At 46.2% G+C, this 24,247-nt stretch overlaps 2 protein-coding genes and 1 non-coding gene across 4 annotated transcripts; 1 reads left to right on the top strand and 2 right to left on the bottom strand.

The window, feature by feature from the left end:
- Positions 1 to 783: 783 nt before the first annotated feature.
- Positions 784 to 5,412, bottom strand: SST (somatostatin). 2 transcript variants are annotated; one of them, XM_027109141.1, is made up of 4 exons: positions 5,193 to 5,412; positions 4,947 to 5,077; positions 2,004 to 2,165; positions 784 to 1,151 (listed from the first exon to the last, which is right to left on the bottom strand). In XM_027109141.1, the coding sequence occupies exons 3-4, from the start codon at positions 2,139 to 2,141 to the stop codon at positions 939 to 941; spliced, it is 351 nt and encodes a 116-aa protein (XP_026964942.1). In that variant the 5' UTR covers positions 2,142 to 2,165; positions 4,947 to 5,077; positions 5,193 to 5,412; the 3' UTR covers positions 784 to 938. The 2 variants fall into 2 exon arrangements, with proteins under 2 accessions (XP_026964942.1, XP_026964949.1); XM_027109148.1 differs by lacking the exons at positions 4,947 to 5,077; positions 5,193 to 5,412 and adding an exon at positions 3,828 to 4,936.
- LOC113624063 (U6 spliceosomal RNA) lies at positions 4,475 to 4,581 on the top strand. The gene has a single exon (XR_003434190.1). It is a non-coding gene; the product is annotated as a U6 spliceosomal RNA (small nuclear RNA).
- A 13,163-nt stretch (positions 5,413 to 18,575) lies between the features above and the next one.
- Positions 18,576 to 22,357, bottom strand: LOC113628117 (receptor-transporting protein 2-like). The gene is given in 3 exon segments (XM_027121466.1): positions 18,576 to 18,741; positions 18,743 to 19,081; positions 22,272 to 22,357. Coding segments are annotated over 3 exon segments (591 nt in total).
- Between the last annotated feature and the right edge of the window lie 1,890 nt (positions 22,358 to 24,247).

The raw sequence follows: 24,247 nt of genomic DNA, 5'->3' as shown, positions 1-24,247 counted from the left end.
TTTTTTTTTGCCGTACGCGGGCCTCTCACTGTTGTGGTCTCTCCCGTTGCGGAGCACAGGCTCCGGACGTGCAGGCTCAGCGGCCATGGCTCACGGGCCCAGCTGCTCCACGGCATGCGGGATCCTCCTGGACTGGGGCACAAACACATGTCCCCTGCATCGGCAGGTGGACTCTCAACCACTGCGCCACCAGGGAAGCCCAGGAGCTTACTTTTAAAACAGAAGCAGTTATTTAACCTTGTTCAGTTACAGAGAGGATTGTCAAAGAAGATATTAAAGCAATGTTCTTCTCTAGATAAATGTTCACAAACTATAAACACATCTTAAAAGCTCAGAACTTTATTTTAGCTATTTAAGCCAGCTTCTTTCCTCCAACTTCTAAGTGATTTTTCCCTTCTATTTTTTATATATCATTTATTTTACGTATCAGCCTGGTGGTTAGTTGGACATTTCAGCCTGCCTACCCATTAATACTAATACTCATTTCAACATATAATTTTAAGTGTATTTAAAATGTAATTGATGTTTGTGGCAGCCCCTTCCAATAACTACTGCTGGATTAAAACTAGAATTCATAGAGTTAATTGAGATTATTTATGTTTATAATAACCCAAACTATCTGGGTTACCATTTAAAACATAACTTTTATTACCACAGGGAATTTTAAACAGTATGTCTGTGAGATTTGGAGTGCCTATCTCAAAGAACTTGACTGAAATCACAAATGAAGTTAATCATATAGTATTGAACACAAAGGTTGAACTCAATAAGAAACCAAAATCCTTTTTTTCATAATTTCACCATAATTTTATTTTGTATTTACAGTCTTCAATTCCTAATGCAAGGGTCTTACTGAGGATTGGGGGGATTAGGGAGGAGAGACGGGGTTTGGAGGAGAGGAATCACAGGTCTTATACGGACAACAATAATCAATAAAGTTAACAGGATGTGAAAGTCTTCCAGAAGAAATTCTTGCAGCCGGCTTTGCGTTCTCGGGGCGCCATGGCCGGGTTCGAGTTAGCGGATCTCTGCAGCTCCAGCCTCATTTCATCCTGTTCAGCAGCCTGGGACAGATCTTCAGGCTCCAGGGCATCATTCTCTGTCTGGTTGGGTTCAGAGAGCAGCTCTGCCAAGAAGTACTTGGCCAATTCCTGCACGGGGTGGAAGGAAGAGCGAAAGAGAGAGAGAGAGAGAGAGAGGATAAGAATGAGGACGGTGGAGAAGAAGACATGGAAAAGCCGGCTTGAAAAACAGATTTAACCACACCCAAACCCCAATGTTCACAGCTGTGCAATTTTTTTTCACACTTAAAATTGGTTAAGGATATAAAAACAAGGGCTGTTGTTATAATCACCAAGTACACAAAGAAGCTTTAAAAACTCAAATGTTTCTGCAAGTTTTCTGCTTCTGTAGGTTTAAAATACACACATAGAAAGAAATAGATCGTTAGTTTTTCAACAGGAGCCAACAGTTTGTTTAACTCAATTTCCATATCATGAGCTACAAACTAGAATTGTTCTTACCATTTTTACTAAGTCAGCTGTGGAGAACGAGACCTTTCACAATCGTAAACATATTGTGTTCTGGCTGTAAAGTGCCAGTTAGCCCCCAACCCCGCTGCATGGGAGGGAGGTGGTGCTCAGGACAGTAGCAGCTTCGGAGGTCCGTGCTTTCAGCACCTGGGTCAGCACATCCCGCGGTCAGCACCGGGGATCGATGCCATCATCCCTTCGAGCTCAGTTACCAAGGTCTTGGAATTTTCTTGAATGCTAAAGAACTCACCTGAACAGTGACCTACTGCGCTGATCAGGGGAAACAAAGAGGTAATAAGGGATTCTGGACTTTGAAAGTTTTCCTGGGAGCTTTGGTAGCTAAAGGACCCAGAAAAGCACCGGCACTCTTTGAGAGCACCTCTTAAATTCACCCAAGGGATCAGAGGCAAGGCTAGGGAAGGTTGAGAGGTTCTGGAGAGGGGAAAGAAGACGTCGAGGGAGTTTCCTTACCTGCTTCCCAGCGGCAGCAGCCAGGGATTTCTGCAGAAACTGACGGAGTCGGGGATCTGAGGGCGCGCCGGTGACACCGCCCAGAGCCAGAACTATGGAGAGCGCGGCCAGCGCGCACTGGAGACGGCAGGACAGCATCTCGGCGGCGCCGGAGAAGCCGAGCTAGAGTGCGATTGGTCAAACTCTAGGAGCTGATCGCAGGCAGCAGCAACGGCTCTGAACCTCGCGACTCCTAAAGCGGCTTGTATGCTCTCCTCCGTCTCCCCCTTTTTAAACTCTCTCTCTGACGTCAGACTAGGAGGCGCCCCCAGATCTCACCAGCGCTTTTACGCACCATTACCCTCGTGAAATCAATCACAGAAGTGAGAGGAGGGTACACAATCAAAAGTGGCTTATTTAAAAAAATTAAATCCTGCACAGGCACAGGCACACACGATTCCACACGTCACACCATCTACACAATCTTTTTATAGTCACTCAGTGCTACACACATACACATTCTATAATTTCACTCACACATGTGCACACTTAATTACACACACTCAAACACTCAGCCCCTGGAGAAGCAAATGCACTATCACACTCAGCCGCATACACATAAATGTACCCAGACAATTCTATCCATCATCATGCTCAAACATTTTAGGAGAACCAAATGCAAAAGTGTGAGTGTGACAAGTGGAGATGGTTACAAGCATTCTTTGTGACAGTGAATGTCATAAGCATTCCTCTAAGAACAGATTTGAAAATGGAGTGTGGATTTTAGAAAGACCAAGTCACCTTTCTCCATTAACTCTGTAAAGAGTCTTGTAGATTAAGATGTAATGGGACTCTAAAAGAACTCCACTTTTCCTTATAATGGAAGAGTACCTTAAACTCACCCTCCATCCCTCTTTCTCAGCGGCAGAGATACTTGCAGCCTGCTTGCCATTCGACTGTGACAAAAAATGCTAAAGGAAAAAAAAGTCAGATTGACTTCATTTTGGTGCTAGAAACTTGGAACTAGAAAGAAATCTCAGAAAACATCTACTAAACTTCAGAGTTTGAGTCACTGAGCCTAGAAATGGGCAGTGAAATTCTCTGGCTCACACAGTACACAGCTGGAGCAAGGACCAGACCTCCACATTCCAAACTAGGATTCTTTTCACTCAACTCTGAGTTTTCTAATGGATTCCTGGCTAGTTGTAGCCATTTTAGGTCAGGGACTCCCAGTGTGGACATACAGAAGTTCAGGAATCCCTTGAATGTAAGTGACCGTTATTGTAAGCCTCTGTGTGAAGAAAGCGTCAAGAGTGCTCCCCTACTCCCCACACAAATAAAAAGGAAGTTTGAGACATGCTGTTGTGGAATTCTGGTTGTGGTCTAGTTAGATGTTTGCTGTCCTGATCAGAGTTCTGGTAGCTTTTCCTTTTCTTTTTTTTCCCCCAGAATAATTCCTTATCAAGGAATGGCCAGCTAATGTCCTGGCACGGACCAGATGATCCCTGCAGGCTCTTCAAGGGCTGGCATTTTATAAGCTTCAAGTTCATAAGAGCTGAAAAAAATTCCTGTATCTTCAGAAACCAAGTGAAGCAGAGAACTTGACTAATCCTGTCACCAGCCAGGCATCACATATGTATTCTCAATACTTAGACGAAGACCACAGTGTTGAGAGGCAGGAGGGGTTGGGAGGTGTCCTGAATGGCTTGAATAATTGTCACCTTTTCTTTTTGTGTCTGTAAGCTAGAGCAACAAGAGAAGGCACAGCAAGGAGTGCTAAAGCTTCTGGGGCTTGGTGAGTCCAGACAAGGCTTAGAACAAGTAAGACATTAAAAAGTCACTCACATGTGTTGGAATAGTCTGGGAGAGCAATGGATCTCAGACTGCAGAACACAATGCATGTTATTTTCTCTATATATCCTGGAACCCTCCTAGGCCTCTAGCTGTGGGTTCAGAGTCTAGTTATGTCAACCCAACTGTCCCAAGGCACCCTCAAATGATCTCACATCTCTTCCACTCAAGGCTTGCCCTTGGCAGCCCCATTGAGTAGAGAAGAATTTTCCTAAAACAGGAGCGAGCCAAAGAACAAATAGTAGCCCCTCCGTCTTGCTCTATGCTCTATTCTACTTCTCTCCCCAGATGCCTGCTCCTCTCCTTCCACATCTTTATCCTCATTTTTCCTCTTTCTCCTTTCCCAAACCTTTCTTTGAATTTCTCTCTCCAAATCTTCCTTATTCAATCCCCTATTTACTTTCTTTCCCCACTCCCTATCCTCAATCCTCTCTGTTGTACTTCCCTCTCCCCAGTCATTTTCTGACTTTGATCTGGTTCTATCTGGCTTCCTTCTGCCTTCTCTGCACATCTCCCTCCCTTCCCATTCTGCCTACCCAATATCTATCCCAGTCTCTGCCTCTAGTCTCTTCCTCTCTTAAGCCCCTCCTTCCATTACTCCCTCTTTCCTTCTCAGCTATTTCTCATAAAAAATACTCATGGTGCTCACTTCAGCAGCACATATACTAAAATTGGAACGACACAGAGAAGATTAGCATGGCCCCCGAGCAAGGATGACACAGAAAGTCTTGAAGCGTTCCATATTTTTCAGGAACAAAGAAAATGCAACATACAATGCAATATCAGAACTTACAAGGAAAACATTTCAGTTCAGTCAGTCTATTTCAGTCTAATTTATATACAGTAAAATGCAAAGGTCTTAAGTGTACAGTTCAGTGAGTCTTGACACCCCTATAAACCTATGAAGCCAACGTGCGAATGAAGATATAGAATATTTCATCACCTTCAAAGTTTCTGAGTGCCCCGTTTCAGTCCATTTCTCCTCAAGAGGCAAGTACTCTTCTGATGTCTCTCATGATAAGTTAGTTGTGACTGTTTCTGAACTTTATGTAAATGGAATGATTTGGTATTTAAAAACAAATACTCATGATCTTTAGCTGTTTAAGTACCTACCTGGGAATAGTAAGTCTGGGTGGCTTCCCTCGTACCTTTGCTGAAGTGCTGAAGCTGTGGATGAGATGACTTCTGGGCTTTTTGTTCTGTTTAGTTTTATAATCCTCAAATTGCTAGGAGTCTAGGAGCCACTTAAGAAAGAAAGAAGAACAAAAGGGGACACGGATTCTTCCTTAAGCCCCCTCCCCATGGCCAAGTTTTGCATAAAGTTTGATTTAGCGCAAAGACACTTGAAACTTCCCCAACCTGAGCTTTGCAGCCGACCCCCAGGGTCTTGCTTCCAAGTCCCAAAGGCTGGAGGGGGGCAGGGGGGTGCTGTCTGTGGTTGTACTGGGGACCCTATTTCCCAGACCTTGGTCACTAAGAATGATAGACTCCGTCCTTGTGCAGCCTTCTGTGGTTCACAAAGTATTTTCTCATCCAGTACGACAGGGCGTGCTAGCCCCATCTCACAGAGGAGGAAATTGAGTCCCTGAGAGCACAGCTGCCTCTGCCTTGCACAAGGCCACGCAGGCAGGAAGTGGCAAGGTTGAGGGAGGCTACTGATCAGTTTAGCAACTTTCCTCCTCCCCTGACTCAGGGATGCCGGAGACACCTCCTGGCTGAGCAGTCTACAGCCAGGACGCAAGGGCCTCGAGGGGGCATCTAGGCCCCTTTCATGTGCTGCTCTCCAACGGGGATATGATTTCCCACCTCCCTGTGAAATGTACATTTGGGGGTGACTACCTGCCAATATGAGGAGCAAAAACTCATTTTTGTAAGAGACAATAAAATCTATGAGTAATCAGGTGTTCGATATTAAGCAGTGCAGGGAAGCAGAAAGTAACCGTATTTGGAGTCCAGAGACCTGGGTTCTAGTTCTGATTCTGCCACAGTCCAGCTGGGGGCTTCCTCTTTGGGCCTTAGTTTCTTCATCTGCAAAATAGAAGGCTTGATAGGCAACCTTTGTGGTTCTTTCCAGCCCTGATCATCAACAAGCTTGACTTTGAGAAGACAAAGGGGCAAAGTAGAGCACACTGTGATGTTAAAATGCTGTTTCTCAAATTGAGAACTTTATATTGGAAAAGAACCTGGCTTTTATGTAATATGAGGGAGGAAGCCGGATGCAACGGGTATTTCGCAGGCCTATTAGAAGGAAAATTTGCTCTTGCATCTTGCTTCTGGTGCTGACCTGCCCTCCCACCTGGACCTCAGTCTCTCCATCTGTAAAATTGATTTACTCAAATTCTTTCTACAAATAATTACTGAGAATCTGCACTGCTTGAGAGGTTCATAATATAGTAGTGAACTAGATAGACAAAGTCCTAGTGAGAAAGACAAACAATAAACACAACAATTAATTAATTATGTTCAAGTTGCTAAGAATTAACACAAGGTATAAAGCATGATGACTAGGGGAAAACCCTCCTGAGGAGGAACCGTTTGAGCAGAGACCTGAATGAGGTGAGAGAGCTAGACATGCAAATATCTGAATAAAGATATTTCCTTGTCAGGTGGAAAGACAATCTTTTCAAAGGCCCTGAGGTAGAAGCATGCTTGGTACATTCAAACATCAGAAACAAGGCAAGGGAACTCGAACAGAGCGGGTGGATCAGAGAGGGCTGGGAGATGAGACCAGCAAGGCAGACAGGGGCCAGATCACGTAGAGCCTTGAAGACCATGGTAAGAAGACCACTGGAGGATTTTGAGCAAGGGATTGACCTGATTTGATTTTTTTAAATCAATGCCTTCTGCTAAAGTGGAGAGTTAACTATAAGAGAGCAGCAGAGTCAGGAAGATAACTTAGGAGTCTAAGAACCATTTAAGAGAAAAGAAGAGCCAGGATGGAAGGGACACATTCTCCCTTAAATACCCAAGCTGGTTGGCTTGGCATAAAGGCATCTCATACCTCCAACCCGAGACTACTGTAGCCAACTCCCAAGACCTGTTTCCATGGATGGGAACGTGGTTTGTGCTTGTTTGGGGGACCTTATTCCCCAGACTGGTTCAGGCAAGAGAAGATGGTATTTGGGCAAGAGTGACAGCTATGAAGGAGCTGAGGACTGGTTAGGTTTGAAGTTTATTTTGAAGTACAGTTGACAAGACATGCTAATGGTTTGCTTGGATCTCAAGTTAAGGAAATGAGAAGAACAATTGGTAACAAGTGATCTAGACATTCCCTAAAATGCTTTCAAGTTCCACAAATTTCTGAGAGGGCAGGAAGTGGATTTCTGACAAAAACTTCTCTTGGACATTTTGTAAGTGAAAAACCATTTTACTTCCAAGCCAGAATAAAGTGAGAATTATAGGCGGTGGGGAAAAGCAACATGGTATAGTATAAAGAGCTCTGGCCTGGATGTCTGAGGCCCCAGACTTAAGTCCTCAGTTTTCTCTTGCTTAAGATGGGCCTGATAATCCTTGCTTTCGCTATAATATGATTTAAGAACCAGGTCAGACAGTGTAAGTGTAAGTGAAAGTGCTTGGTTATCCATAAAACATGATGAAAAGATAAAGTTCTGTTTTTGTTGTTGCTGCCCAGAGGGAGGCCGTCAGCCAGCACCTGGGGTGATATTCAATGAGCCAGCTTCTGGAAGCTAGAGTGTCCTCAGTGATGCTCTGACCCAACTAGTCAGACTGCCCTTCCTCTGAGGACACTGTAGGGTATGATCTGAAGATCCAGGAAGATCTCTCACAGAAATGCAGCAGACTGGTGCTGAAATTCAACCCTTAGAATTAGTCTATGACTATTAGACTATTAGAAAATAGTCTTTTCTCTACATTTTCTTGGAGACGTAGCACATTAAAACTTGAAAGTTATTAACACTTTAGTGTGAATATATATGCTGAATTGTCTTCTTGCTTATAGTCGCCTAAAGGACAGTTTTGACCTAAGTAAAGTTGGGAGATCCCTTGGAGAAGAGGCAGATTTATTGGATGTGCTGCTGGGGCTGGGGGCAGGCTATAGGGAGCACGCAGACTCCTCCTGCCCAAGGGCAAGGGTGCTTAGGTGACGATACCCTAAGGACCTTTCCTTCTAGAGCAACCCTACCACCCTGGAGCATGAGAATGAGAGCTTGCAATTCTCTAAGGGCTTCTGCTGAGCTGGATTTCAGCTGGAAGAGTGTCAGCTCATGCCCCTGGAGTTGCTGATGGTAGAGAAGCCAGACTTTCCCGCCAAATTGGCTTTCACCAACTTCCACAAAGCCTGGCCTAAAGCGATCGCTTTAGACAATGAAGGGTGAAGGGGTCACTGAATGAAGCCCAGGGGTGAACTTCTTCCATGGGTGGGTGAGTGATGACAGCTCAGGCCTGGTCTCCTGCAGTAGTCTCATCTCTGGTCTCTATCCCATCACTTCCAGCTCAGAAGCTCTCAATGACTCCCCAGTGCCAGCTAGTTCAAATGCAAACACATCAGCCTGGCGGTCATGGTTCCTCAGACCCTAACTGTCCTGTTCAGTCTTGCTCTGTGTCACTCCTAACCTCTCCACCTTCCCATTCCCCCCCCCCCACCTGTTCTTCCCTGTACACACTCTGCAGTTTCCCGCATCCACTCTTGTGTACATGCTGCTCCCTTCACCTGGAATACCTTGGACCCATCTCTGACTGTTAACATCATACAGCTTACTTTAAATCAAGAGCTTCTCATTTAGAATTCCTATGGTCCCCTCCTGTGCCCAAGGGTGTGTCTTTTGTGCCTCTAGTAGAGACCATTCTAGATCACTTCACGTTTCTGTTCCTTGAGAGTCTGTATGTCTCATCTATGAGCCTAGAGTTTCACTGAGAGCAGAGATCTTGTTTCTGTCATATTTGTATCTTCCTCAGAGACCATAAGAATGTGAAGCATAGAGTAGTTGCTGAAAAATGTTGATTTAGTGGAAGATAAATTCTTCTTCTTATATGTGAGGACTCTGTGGATTCTGTAGGTAGAATGAACCTCAGGTGAACCTCAGGTAACTGAGGACTGTATCACTTGACCCCCAACCCTAGGTAGCGGATACTTTCAGGAGCACATACCCATTGATCCCTTAGTAATCTCTGAGCTTCAGCAAAGGAAAAATCCCTAAACACTGTTCTGTGTAATTGTTCCTATCTGCTAAAAACTAACTGAAGCTGTCATATGAATATGCTAATATAGTCATTGGAAAGATAAGGGACTTCACTGGAAGGCCTAGGGAGGACACATCCACCAACCAATGAGGAACAGGTATGTCCCTGGCACACAATAGAAGAGAGTACCACTGCTGACTCACCTCTGCGTAGTTTCATGTTTGATCATGTGTTAACATCAACCAAACAAGGGAATGGAGGCCTCAGGTTACATAGTTAGTGCAGAGCTGGGCTGATGTCAGATCCCTGTCTGCCACTCCAACATTTTCTCTCTTACCAGAGACAAGCAAGGAGACTTTGCCCCTAATTAACCTCTCATATTCCTTTCTCTTTGTGGGTCCATTGGACTCTCCAGAAGCATCCCACTTGCTGATCTATGGCTTCTGCTCAGAGCTCCCCATGAAATGAAATCGAGCTGTGCTCTGCCCGACTGTGCCACCCAGCGAACGTCTCCCAGTTCTCTTTACCTATTTTCCTCCTAAAAACAAGGTGTTAAGTCTCAGGTCTCGCACGAGCCTTCCCAGTGCAATTGGCAGGGGAAGAGCTGTCTTGACCAATGGGGATTGAGAAATGAGGCCAGAGACTTACGGCCCTGTTCCCGGAATAGTACACAACAGATGGCGAAGTTCCTCTTCGACGTGCTCCTGAGACCCGCCCCCCCCACTTTGAAACGGCATGATAGGGGCTATATAAACACAGAAGTGCCCCATGGAGTGAAAATATCCCTTTTACAGCTCCAATTTCCCACACTCAAACTATAATCTTAACCTAGACTGGTGGATCTTAACTCTAGCTTCACACCAGGATTGCCTGGGAAACATTTTAAAAGCACAGATGCCTGGGACCCAACTGCAAAGATTCTGACTTACAGGTCTATATATTTTAAGAACTGAATTATAGTCTGCTACTAGAATGGGCTCCACCTTTGTAGAAAATGATGGAGTCACAAACTACCGCCCACCACTGTTCTTCTCTCATCTCACTCTGCTCAGTTCCTTCTCCCTTTTACCGTTCTCTCCTTTCCCACCTTTGACTTGGGGACCCCCAAGCACAATGGACTTGGCTTGGCCCCGTCAGGGCCAAAGCACCTGCTTCATTGGCTTTCCTAATACAACACCAGTTGTTGAGGGCAGAGGCAGCACTGCGGCCAGAAGTGGACCCAACCACACAGACCAGGACCTTCAAAAGCATCTAGTGCCTCCCCTGGGTTTACACGTTGGAAAATTGAATTCAAGAGAAAGGAAGAGTCTCTCTCAAAACCACATAACTAGTATTAGAGTCAGATCCTCTGATTCTCTTAGTTTTATGTTATTTCTGTGAAGTTTCTTGAATCCCTTCCACCCAAGTGGTTGAAATCATGTTGTAAGATTGGCAGTTCCTGCCCTGTTATCTAATGTATCTCCCCATCAGCCTGGAGCAAAACCTTATTCCCTGACAAGAGTATTATCCTAGAGAGAAAGCTTTGGGGATTAATGTGTTGGGCCTTCATGCTTTGTGTCTCCATCCTTTTCTGGTTGTGCATTTCCTAATCCCATGAAACAACTGGACCTGCTCCTCAAGGCCACGGCTAAGCGTGGCTGCTTCAGTTTACCCAGAGGAAGCTGTTGTTAAACTGAGCTCGCCTGCCCTCTGCTGGCTCAAAAGGTAGAAGACAACTTCATCTAAAATTTTAGGGCGGGATTGTATTCATTCCTTCATTTATTTCCTTCACCAACGTCTTTAAATCACCCACTATGCAGAGAGAACTGTGCTTGGTGCTAGGGTTGTAAAGAAGTACTCAGACAGAAACCTCTTCCTTCACACATTTGATTATGGAGCACTTTGTGCCAGACACTGTGCTGGGGATTCAGAGATGACCAAAACTCAATCCTTGGTTTTGAAAAAAGTCGCAATCTAGGAAATTATACAGATTACTATCTGAGCCATAGAATCAAACAATTAGCACTAGAAGGAACCTCAGACACTTTATAACCTGTGTTATAAAGGCTTCCCAGGCTTCCCCAATTAGGTCCTGGGCTCCCTGCACACAGGCCACAGGGACTGCAGAGGCAGGGGGACCCAGTGTGTGGCAGGAATTCTATTTCATTGAACAGGTTTCTGCAACAAAGTTTCATAGAAACAAAGAGCTTGAAGGGGAAGCAAAGTTGGAAAAACGCATTTCTAATACAAACCATTCTCATAGTTAACCTGAATACCCTCTAACCTCATGAACCTGTGCTCATAATCAATGTCACATTTATAGCTGGTCTCAGAGTCACTGACCTAATCACCTTTTGGAACCCACATGGCAGTGAAATCTCACTCCCTTTGCAAGGTGCTTCCAAGAAGGTCTCACATGTGAGGGCTCCCTTGCCCCCAGGTCATCGCCAGTGTTGAGAACCTTTGAATGTGACCTTATTTTGCAGATATAATCAGTTCAGGATGTCAAGATGAGGTCATCCTGGATTATCTGCATGGGCCCCAAATCCAAAGACAAGTATACTTATTATTAAAAAATAATTATTTAAAGATCACCTAATATGCATCTAAATCTATATCAGTTATTTACTTATAACTATCTTGTTCTAGTGAATATTCAAACTAGTTTACAGGAGTAGATTTTTTAAATGCAAATTAGCAACTAGTAACTTGAGGTTCAAGATGGTGAACTCAGTCTGTGCACCCACCTATTTTGCAAACTTTCCAAACTCTGCAGGTTCCACACTGGCATAATCAAATGCAAAGTAGGGAGAGAATAGGGTTTTACTACAGGCTGATGGGGAGATACATGAAAACAGTCTAAAGAATCAGAGTAAATGCCTCTCTCTCCCCTATGGACAAAGTTACTACAAGAAACAATAAAACAAACAAACAAGCAAAACCTTAGAAACTCTCCAGCTTATATTCTCTACAAGACTTGTGAAGTTATTGCATCAATTTTTTTATATATTACATTAGGCAATGTAAAAGGAAAGAAACATTAGGCTGATAATGGATTTTTTTTCTACCTCAATAAATTCCAGAAGACATTGAAATAATGCCTACCAAGTTTTGAGAGAAAAAAAAGATTGTTATGATAAAAAGTAATACTTGGCCAATCTATTTAGGGGGGATAAGACAAAAAAAGGCCATTCTCAGATAGGCAGACCAGTCACATACTCTCTCTCTCTCTGAAAATATTACTCACAAAAGTAAGAAAGGAAGAGAATAAATCAAAATAAAGAACCCAAAAGTGGAGTTGGCTTGTATAAAGATGGTGAGGAGAAGTAAACCTATATGATTTAAGAGTTGATTATTCAATTACTATTATGAAACATAACGCATTTGTCTAATATAATTCTTGAAAGAGAATGTATGAGCTATCAAGTATTTTATTAATTTATTTATAAAATACTAGATTATCCTAACAAAACTAGAAATCCAAGTTGACAGGAAAGAGGGTATGTGAAATTCTTCCCCATCTACCAAAAGAATTAATAACTTGTGAAACTTTCTTGAGATAGATATAAGAATGTGAACGAAAATGTATTTTCTAAAGATGCAGAGATAACCAGTATTAGAATAGACATTTGTTGTATAACTTTCTATGGGAAAACGATTTTTAAAAGTCTAACAATACTGCGAAATAAGTTTTTAAAGAACTAAGGAGCATTAAAACAGAAATAATTTTTATATGTGATGCTCTCCTCCCTAATTTCTAAATAAACTGCAAATATATTTTATTTCATTTTTATCCTAAGATTTAGAAACACCCATTTTAAATTTAAACACACGTGTCACTGAACAAAGTTGGATTTTTTGACTCATTGCAAAGAGGGAGGATGCCCTTGGGAACCATGAAGCAGCTCAGTAAGAGGGTTTAGAGCAGGCACACTCTAGCACTGGGGCACGTGTCAGGTGAGGGAAGGCTGTAAGTGACTTTGCTCTGGATTGGATGCTGTCAGAAAGTGGAGAATATTTTATGATTGGAAATCTTAATGATTCTTATCTAGAAGGTGAGAAGACAGAGAGGAAGCAAGCTGAAGCCGTGACTGGTAAGGTAGCAGCCCCTCATAGTGGCCGCAACAGGGGGTTGTAAGTCGTTTCTGTGGTTTGGACCTTGTTTGTGCTCTTATCTATATTCAGATGTGACTACGGAGTGGTCTTATGCTTGCCTTGATCTAGTATCATCCCAGAGTGGTCTGGTCTGAGGTTGCTGCTCAGTGGAGTACCAGTTCAACAGGAGAGCACCATGGCATAGCTGGGAGTGCCGGGCCGGCTCTCAAGGCTGCTTTTCTCTTTCTCATCTTTCATATAAACACTTTGATATATGAACATACATACAGGGGCTTCCCTGGTGGCGCAGTGGTTGAGAGTCCGCCTGCCGATGCAGGGGACGCGGGTTCGTACCCCAGTCCGGGAAGATCCCACATGCCGCGGAGCGGCTGGGCCCGTGAGCCATGGCCGCTGAGCCTGCGCGTCCAGAGCCTGTGCTCCACAACGGGAGAGGCCACAACGGTGAGAGGCCCGCGTACCGCAAAAGATCAAAACAAAACAAAAGAACACACACACACATGAGCATACATAATCAAAAGTTTTATATATTTTATTTTATTAGGGACATTTACTCTTGTCTAAAGAACTACAATATGTATATAATGAATGTGGATAAATACATATTTAAATCATAAGAAAATAATTCACTTTTATTATAGAAACAAACAAAAAGGAATAAAAAAGCAAAACGGAAAATCGGCGGTACTCTGTTCTCAACTGAATTCAGCATACATGAACAATTAGGACCAGAAATAAATTGTCTACTTTCACTAATTATTCAATTAGTTAATTGACTTGATTTTCAGCATTAAATAAACAAATCTTTCTGTGTTGTTTGACCACAGTTATTAGTTTGGGGACTTGCAGCCCCAATTCTCCTTACCCACAGCACGCCTGAAGAGCTCATTCATTGCTCTACCTAAAGACGAGAACTGAGACTGTTCTAGCTCCTTGAGTGTGAAAGAAAGATGGATGGAGGATGATCAGAAAGAGGGGGAGACTGAATGCTTCCTTTAATACGTACATAGTGCCTAGTATAACATATGTAGGCATTCAAATGTTTGTAGAAGACACAAGGGTAGGATTGCTGTTCAGCACTACCTTGTTTTGTTTTGCTTTTTTGCTTTTAAAGACAAGTTCTAAAAATGATAATAAAATGTCTCTCACGCTCCCTCCTCACTCTTTACTTTACCTAACTCCAGCCCACCTTGCTTTTCTGCCCTCTTTCGCCGGTGCTGCCAGACTCCTCTTGGGCTCCATCCTGCTCTCTTCTGGTATCTGGTTGCTGACTCTTCCTGAGCATGAAATAAGCTATGTCTCTGGGTCTTCCTTTTACTTCTCTCAGCCTGGGATGCCCTTGGCTCCCTATCAGCCCCATCCTTGACCCCCTGACCATTTCTACAAAACATACCCCTGCATGACTGGTCTAAGAAACCATCTCTGACCCTTCATCCCCAGGTATGACAAAGTTGTTCCCTTTCCTAGCATTGACTAGCATACACTGTGAGCCCTCCAAGTCAGGGACTATGACTAATTATCTCTGTAATCCTAGAACTTAGGACAGACCAGGAATAAAATAGATCAGAGTAGATAGATGTTGACTTTTGGATGAAAATGGAAGGATAACAGCTGTATAACCATAGGATATCCTCCATGCAGTTTTTCCTGAATTGGTAATAGGTTTATATTGACTCACTCCACTGTATTGCTGGACTGGTGCCCAGATACCCTGAGTCTCAGCACAAATTCCTTTCCATGCGTCACTGTCCACTTCATCAGGTACTCTGCTAGCAGCTGCCACCCAGCAATCGGCACAAGCCATATACGCTTACTCAGCGGTATAAAATCAGCACAAAGACACGCACAAGGGTTATAGGGCACCGCCTCCTTGTAATACCTATAGCTCAGATGCAGTTACAGGAGATACACAGAAACGAAAGAATAAGAATAGTAAGACAGGGCCTCTCTTGACAGCTCACATAGGCCTCATGAGAGACGAGGAACAAATATTCACTCCGCATCACAGCGACAAACGTCCATGCCCACAGGGTTAATCTCACACCAAGTATGGGCAAAAGTTCTCTCCTCAACCTCTTGTCAGCCATCCTGGCAGACGGTTTTTGCACATCTTTCAGACATTTCTGTTTCCAGGTTTCTAGAAGTCCAGTTTCCCCCCCTGTCTTCAGATGCTGGCCTGAACTCCAGCTGTCATCCAGATGTTAGTGGGGGCCTCTGCCCTCTGGCAAAGTGTTTCTTGAGTCCTTCTCAAGAAATGGTATGTATTGTTAGTATCTGGAAATGAGGTGCGCCTGGCTAATGAGACTAAATTTTATCCACTAGCAGGAAAGAGCACAAGCAGGGGAGAAAGCCGATCATATCCGATTATTAGAAAATCACCCCAGGATAGTGGTAGTGTGGAGAGTGTGCTGTAGCAGGGGAGGCTAAAGGCATGACAATAATGAAGGAGGCTGCAGAGGCAAGGGACACAAATGATGAGTTTGGGCAGCAGTAAATGGGAAGGAAAGAAAGAAGATCAACCTCAGAGGTATTTGGGAAGAGCATTCAACAGGGCATGGTGACCGATTCGTGCGGGATAGGGTAGGGTGGTGAGAGAGGTCAGGAGACACCTCCCAGATTTCTGAAGTAAGAGCAGCAAACAGGAGGGCAAAATGATGAGATCAGCTTTGGTCATGCTGAGGGATCTCCCAGCGGACAGGTCAATTGGTCTGTGGGTCTGGAGTTCAGTAGAAATACTTAGAGGAGCTATAAGGACTGGGAGTTCATATGCAGTAGAAACCCAAGTCATGGCGGGTGTATGTAACAGAGAGCAAACCAGCAAGGGGAGAGAATCTCAGGGAACACCAGCACGTAAGGGATGCTGAGAGAATGAATATCATCACAGTAGAGAGGAAACAGAAGTGGGATACCGAAGAGGGCGTGCTCCCTCCTTGACCCGGAACCTTCAAGGAGGGAGTGCAAAAGGCAGCAGCGAGACCAGGTGAGATAGAGATGATTTGGCAATGGGGGGGCGGGGTGACAGTTTTAGGGACATGGAAATGAGACTTCCACGAACTAAGGAGTAAATAAGAAGTAGAGATAAATATAATCTACTCTTTGAGAAACTGGGCTTTGAAGGAATTAAAAAATACCGGGAAATAGTCAAAAGGGAAGTGAAGGCAGTGAGGGAGTCGTTGGAGTTAAATATGAAGAAGACACAGGTATATTTATATACTGAAAAGAAGTGGCTGTTGAAGGAGATGTTCATCTTCCGGAATTTTTCTCAGATCCCATCTCATTTCACCTACTCTATCCCCCCCCCCCCCCCTCTATTTTCAGTGGCTCTTCACCCCTCAACCCCCAGGCCCACCGCAGAGGCCTCACCTTTGCTGACCCACCTGAGGCCTGACCCTCCCCCTGACACAATCTGAGCAGTCTACCCCTAGCCTTATATCCCACCATTTCAGTAAGAGGTGCTGCTGCTACTGCTTCATCAAGCTGGGAGCAGTTGGAGACCTCTGGAAACCTCCTGATACCTGGCCTGCTGACATTCCTCTTGCCAGGAGCCACCATATGTCTGCAGTTGAACAACACCCTGTGAGGCACACGCTCTACACAGGCCCAGCTGAGTATCCTCTGTAGCTGGTGGAGGTGAACATAACCCCACACGCCCACTGGTTCACAAACACACCAGGCTGATGCTCTTCCTGCGCCTCTACTGCACCCAGTCGAAGAAAGGTAGATTCTTCCAGATTGCCTAGCTCTCAGTCCCTAGAGGAATCCGGATGAGTCACCAGAAGCTCCCTGCCAAAGCCAGAGGAGAGTAAAGCCAGCCTGCACATAAGCGGACAGGTGGGACACAGTGTCCAAAGCAGTCCGTCTCTGGAAACACATCCAGGCAAACACACCACCAGACAAACGCACCACCTTGAACTTCATCTTCAGTTTTCAGGTCTCACTTGGGGCAGAAACTCTAAAGATGAGCTATAGAAAGGTGTGAATGTCAGAGAACAATTAGGGGTGTGAATGGGACAGTTTCTTTTCCTATTCCAGATAATAATAAGCACAGGGTCATCTGATGTCAGTCCATGAATCAAATTGCCCAAGTCACAGCTATGCCCGAGGGAACAGGCACAGCAAATACGTTCCCCCTCATGGGGCAGTCTCATGGACTGGGCAAGGGGGAGGGGCTGGGAGACAGGCGCTGTCTCCACTGCTCATGCTTCCGCTTGATCATCGTGCCCCCTGAATGGAGAAACACAGACCCTCTGTCACCTGGAGGATCCATCTGCCTCATTTGCCCTTTCCCTCAGCATCCCCAGGATCTAGGACAGCTATAGAATCTTCTACAAGGTATTTTCATATAGGAGGGCAATATCACGCCTGATACTGCATCATGTGTAAGTAGTGGTACCACAGCTCACACATTTCTGCAGAGCACAGGAATATATTCTCCAGACCCCAAACCAAGACACACATACAAACACACACAGCCATCCTCTTGTGGTGAGTTTCTACAGCTCCTCCTTCCCAGGAAATAAATTTAGGCAACACTGGGACTCATAGATTCTAATCAACTGACAGAGCACAGAGGTTACATATTTATTTGTGTATCTATACCCCACCCCACCTGTCCCTGCCCCCAGGAGGCTTCAGGCTGTGCCTTTAAACCTGTACCCACCTCTTATTTTATGAGACAAAATACATTGAAGTGGGAATTTCAAGTTCTAGACCAGTGTTATTCAATAGAAATTTCTGTGAATATGTTCTATATCTGCACAGTACAATATGGTTACCAGTAGCCACTACTAGATATATGGCTTGATATATGATACCTGATATATGGCTGGTACCATTGAGGAACAGAATTTTTCATTTTATTTTAATTACTTTAAATTTAGCCACACATGGCTCATGGCTAACATATTGGACAGTGCAGCTCTAAATAATTCCAGACAAACAGATTTTAACACCAGAGTAAAAAAATGAAGGTTTTCAGAATGGTGGGAGCTGGCTCTCAAGGAGAGGGACGGGTCAGGACGCACTGAGTATTGATTGAAGCTGCTTTGGGTGGGCCACTGCCCGTCCCAAGAGGAACCATGGTAGGATGCTCAGAAGCAGCTGAAGATGAGCTTGAGAATCAGGCAGGGACAAGACGGGTCCTAATGGGGTCCTAATGGGGTCGTAGTGGGGTATGGGATATGGAAATGAAGCAAAAGGAGGTGTAGAGATGGAGGTGGAGGAGGTGCAGGGAAGAGATACCTCCCTGTGAGATAACTATTAACACCAGGCCTGGAGAGTTCTAACTCCACCTTAGTCCCTTCTCCCCGTGCCCCCACCACTGTAAATTTTAATGGAAGGATCATTAAATATCTCCTAGAGCAACTCACATTCTGCAGAGTAATAAACTGAGGTCCAAAGAGGTGACTGGGCTGTCCAGCGTTATATATTGAATCTGTAGCAGAATCAGGACCACAACCGCATCGCCACTCACACCCCCACGCACCCTCCTCCCACCCTCAACCAGCTCCACTACAGGAAGGTCGGGCTTCGGAAGGAGAACTGCAGGTAGACAATGAGCAGGTACAGTGAGGCCCAGAAGAGGCCCCAGCGAAGGGAGAAGAAGTTGTAGCCCGATGCCTCCTGGGCCCGTGGCTTGGAGGCACCGGAGAAGGTCACGTCCTCCTCCAGCAGCTTCGCTGGGCTTCCAGTGCACGATGCCCTCCTGGCAGGCCTCGCAGAACTCTCCGCGGTGCCGCCGGTTGTCTTGGCGGCTGGCCATGTGGATGCGGTACTGGCCGCCGCTCTCCCCGTAGCGCTGCTCGCGCAGGCTGGTGATGAGGTTGTCCACCAGGCTCTCGATGTTCTCCTCCAGCATGCTCGACTCGTCCGGCCGCGCCGTGCCGCACTCGTAGCACAGCTGCTTGAAGACGCGCATGCGCACCGAGCGCGCCCTCTGCGCGCGGTCCAGGTACATGTGGAAGAGGATGACCACGTGGGGCGACTGCCAGGTGTGCCAGCACCAGGAGCAGTGGAACCTGCGGCGGAGGGAGGCAGGGATGGAGAAGGTGGGCCTCCCTCCCAGCCACAGCCGGCCTGGAGGAGCCTGGAAAGGAGGAGCCCTGTGTGCCTATACCTGGAAGTTGAGGCGGAGTGTTTACCACCCCGGGGGTACATTAGTGCCTGAGCCAGCGTCTCAGCCTCCTCCTGGTGAGCTGCCCTCGGCCTGGAGCAGCATCCTCAGGAGCCAGATGCTGGAGCCATCTGGCTTCCAGCAGTGCTCTCCGCCTGCCTCCTGCGGGCCCTCCCGTGGCCCTGGTCCCCCCAAGCCTAATGAACTCAGGACATGGGTCTGGACGCTGCGGACTCACTCCCCCCAATCTGGGCCTTATTTCTCATCTGTGAAATGCAGGATAATTGTGTCCAATAAGCATCCTTCTGCTCAGACCTCCCATGACTCTGATAAGGGGGATGACCACACGTCTCACTCAAGCATCCTGTCTGTTCTGGGGCAAAGAGATGCCTCTAGCTGTCCCAAGCACAGATCACCAAGAATCCACCGGATGGCCAGGTGGATGGGTGGTGCACCAGCAGGGGGAGGACTACAGAGTTTGGTCCCTGCACCTTCACAAAGAACACTCTCCTGTCCCTTGACAAATCATCCCTAGATCCCACTGCAGGCCCACAGAAGAGACTGGAAAGGTGTATCCTGGTCTGCATCCCCCTCCACACACATACACACATGTACACTTACGTACACACAGGCCACTTTGTCTACCCTGGGCCCCTTCGAGTCCCAGCCTCAGGAAACATGGAGGGAAGCGGCCTGGGACGCATACGGCCTAGGCTTCATCTCAGCCCCTACCCAGTGCTGGCACCCCTTCAGTGGCAGAGAACTCATGACGTCCAGTGGCAGTTCCTTCCGACCCTGAGATAAAGCTCTTCCAGGCCCCTGTTACCAAGGCTTTACAGGCTGTCCAGAGTCCACTGGGTTGAGTCTGCCCTCACCGCTAACCCTCTATGGGATCCCTGTTGACGGCCCTGAAGGACCTCTGATGAGGAACTCAGTTCATTCCAACAGACACCACCCAGCACCTACCGTATGCCAAGCACCACGCAGCGCAGCGGGGTGGAGATGAAGCCAAGCCTGGCCCTGAGCCCTGGGGCCCACAGACAGCGTAAGCGCAGCACAGTACCCAGTGCAGCCCAAGGCAGGATTGGCAGGCCAGAGCATCCTGACTGGTCCTGAGCCAGAAGGGGCATGTCCCCCTCCATCCTGCCTCCCTGTGCTAGGCCAGAGCTGCAGGGCACCAGGGTTACAATGCTTACAGGTAGGGTGAGCCTCTGCACAGAATATGCACAAGGGTGACGCCTCTCCAGCCCTGCCTGAGGCCAGCTGGGAGCCACAGATCACCAGCCAGGAATAGGACCAGCTGATCCCTGAGGTGAGAGGAGCCACGAGCCTATGGAGCTCAGCCCCAAACCCCTGGACCCCTGCACCTGAGTTTCCAACCCTTTGCACCCCTCCCACCAGCCAGCCCGGAGCTTCACATCTTCAGTCCCCTCCTTCTGCACCTCTTTAAATCAAGCCAATCCAGAGATGTTTCCCCTCCCTCAAGCCACACCTCAGATCTTAAATCTCAAAGCATCAGACCTAGTAGGAGGGGACCTTAGGATATCTAGTCAAACTTTTATTTCATTGAGAGAAAGAGAGCCGTCTGCACACACAGCTAGTCAGAGACAGAGCCGAGACCCAGCCTGTAACAGGTGCCCAAAAGATGTCTCTTGAATAGATTTGAATTGAAATGAACCAACCAACCTCTGCCTCTCTGACTGTTGTCCCAAAGGCAAGTTCACTCTAATATTTGCAGCTCTTGGGGCAGGAGTACAGGTGTAAGCTCCTCACCCACGGCCTGCCTCCTTCTGTTCCCACCGCCAGCCCAAGGAGCTTAGCATGCAAGCATGTGTGAACAGCCCAGTCTGTGTGTCCACACCCCCAGGACACAGCCCCCTGTTGCCCTCCCCAGGGGCCTAGGGCTACTGTCTGTCCTTGATTCAATGGACCCAGGGAAGAGGCCCATACAGTGTGTGCCTTTTTTTTTTTTTTTTTTGCGGTACGCGGGCCTCTCACTGTTGTGGCCTCTCCCATTGCGGAGCACAGGCTCTGTACGCGCAGGCTCAGTGGCCACGGCTCACGGGCCCAGCCGCTCCGCGGCATGTGGGATCTTCCCAGACCGGGGCACGAACCCGCGTCCCCTGCATCGGCAGGCGGACTCTCAACCACTGCGCCACCAGGGAAGCCCCTATTTTTAAAAATCTGATTTCCTCATTGTACGCCTCATCTCTTACCTGAAACCTCCTGACACTGAATTAAGACAGCTCAGGCCCACAAATGGGAAATTAGTCGGCCAAGGAAATTACTGGCCTCAGGACCGGGCTGCTTACTCCTTGATCACTCCCTCTCAGCAGTCAGCTTCCAGCCAGGAGAGATGGGGGTTCCTGTGAGTTCCTGGGAACAGAACCAACTGAGGAGCTTATGGCCCAGTCAGGAGTGAATCTCTGGGAGACATTGTGTCATTGTTCCCACAACAAATGACAATGAAAAAAACCCAAAAAGGTAGAGGATGGAATTGTCAGGGTTTACCTGCTTGCTTTTAGTCAAATGATGCCACCCCCTTAGGCCTAGAATCAGACTTAATTTGAGTGGGAGCCGTCTCAGCAGAGACCAGTATGTCATCTTTCTGTACCACCGCCCTGTTTTCTCTCAAGAAGAAACGCTTGCTATACAATCAGTGAGCACAATTACAGCCTCACTTTTCTACACATGGGTTGCTCCAGGAATCCCAGTGTAAGAGCTCACTAATGTATACATGTGTGTAGCTGTGGCCACATCACACACTGGCAGTTTCACTATGCATTGCTGCCATATTTTTTAATCCAGATAATACTTCAAAACATAAAGGAATTTGTATTCCTTTATAAAATTAAACACTGTGTGCCTGTATTCTGCAAACAAAATTGGCAAAGGGGTGGGGGATGAAAGAACCATTCCCCCTCTCCAATTTGGAAAGTGGGTCAATAAATACCTTTGTAAAATAATCATTATTTTTATGTTACTTCTTAGAATAATAAGGAATGTCAATGGGGAACCTAAAAATAAAAGTAATGAAGAGTGAGGGAGGTGAACAGATATCCCTGGGGGCTTTTGAAAACTCTATGTACCCTTACCCCAGAGATTTCAATACATGGTCTTGAGGGGGATATACCCCCTCCACCCATTCTGGTTCTGGAAAGACACCCTCATTGACAGCCATTGTTACTGATGGGAATATGTTGTCCCACAGGCATCTTGGTGCCAAAAAAGAGAAAGAAAAATGAAGGTTGGGTAAAACTGAGATAGTGGTTCAGGATATTTCTTTACTTAGAAACAAATCCAGGGGAAATGCAAGCTGAGTCCTGTCTTCTCTTTCTCCACAATTCAAGGAACCAAGGAAGGTGCTACAGGGCAAAGCAAAGGTCCCAGGGGGAATCTTCCCAGTAGCGGTTAGGATGGCCTCTCATCCCCAAGATGCAGTGCTCAGGCAGCATGGTCCAAGCTCCACTCTGGGCGAGAGGTGACCTCTGAGTGTCGGGGCATTCACATGGTCAGACCAGCCCACAGCTCTCAAACAGTGTGTGTAGCGAAACACCCTCTGGGGAAGATTTCACGCCTCTCTGTTATCAGTTGGCAGCAGACAGGACAAGAGCAGGCAGGCAAGATTCTATTCCTGCTGGTTTTCAAAAGTCCAAATTCTATGGGCCATGCTTCCTAGGCAGCCCAAAGTCTGTATTAAGGGTGGCCATACCTACTGTCACTTTTTTTCAGGGCCTTTTAACGTTAGGCAGAGATTCGGTGAAGAATTGTCACACTATCTGTGGGAAGAACATAAATAAAAAGAGGGAGGTGGGAGCAGGGGGCGCTCTACACAAGGAAAAAAAAAAGAGGATGGGGTTTGAATAAGTGAGTTAGTGGTTCAGGAGGGAAGACTATAGAATTCTCTGCTGAAAAGAGACAGTCGGACTCAGAAGATCTGGAGATACTTTCAGCAGGTGCAGCCAGTGCTGACTTCTGTCCAATAAGTAGAGGGCCTCCGTCAGAGTCCCCTAACTATACTGAGAACCTGTCAGTTTCTGATGAGCTGAGGCTCAACACACACAAAGAACCATGACTCCGCCCTGGGACAGTCATGGCAGAGCAAAAAGGAAGCTTGGGAAAGCTTATGCTGGCTCTTAAAACTCCCATTCTGAAATGACATTTTTCACTTCTCCTCACATTCCATTGGCCAAATCAAGTCATGTAGCCAAGGCTGCAGTTGGGCAGGGAAATATATTTTGCCAAAGGAGGGAGGGGGGCACCTTAGGGAGTGGTACCAAGCACTTTGGACTCAGTAAAATAAAAATAAAAATAAAATTCATCACAGCATCCACCTGAATGATGGGCACCCTCCTGGAACAATGGAGCTAAACAGATTTTATGGTGCAGTGTAGTGAGAAATCCTGAATTCTAATCTCTAACTTCTCTTAGACCTTCTCTGTGACCTCAGTGAAAGGGACACCTGTAGAGGATGGAGACCACATGTCCTGAGTTCTCCAGAAGGATCTGCATTTCAAGGCCACTGCGATGTTTCCCAGGAGAATACGTACTTAGCAGACCATGGGGAACTGCGGTCAGTATAAGTTGTTGAACCGTACTCCAGACCCTTGAGAATCCAGCCCCAAAGTCCTAGAAAAAGGGCTTTACTAAATTCCCTTGCATAGTTGGACAGAAAGACATATTTGTAAAAATGGTAATTAACAAATTAAAAGCATGCACTTCAGCACCACAGATTCTAACCACCACCAAGACTGTTCCAGAGGCAATCATACCTGACGTTGGCAGCGAGGATGCTACTCTGTCTAGTTCCAGTTCTTGGAGGACAGGATTATAAAGACCAACCTTTCTGCTGACCACAACTAAAAAATGCTGCTTAAAATATTGTTTATAAAAGCATTAATTATATAACAAGATCCTTTTGCACCATTAGGGCAAAATGTACATGAAGGCAGGAACCCAGAAAGACGAGCAGAGCGCTAAAGCTGCTTTTACTCTGAAGACACTTGTCAAATCAGATGAAATAGAGCCGCTGTATTTATCCCTTCAGAGGACCCAGGACAACAGGAGACAC

This window comes from Aethalodelphis obliquidens, unplaced genomic scaffold (assembly GCF_003676395.1).
Source record: "Aethalodelphis obliquidens isolate GAN/ISIS:26980383/991018 unplaced genomic scaffold, ASM367639v1 scaffold1, whole genome shotgun sequence".
Taxonomy (NCBI): domain Eukaryota; kingdom Metazoa; phylum Chordata; class Mammalia; order Artiodactyla; family Delphinidae; genus Aethalodelphis; species Aethalodelphis obliquidens.
The sequence above is the reverse complement of the archived record's forward strand: the minus strand, read 5'-3'. Positions and strand labels throughout refer to the sequence as shown.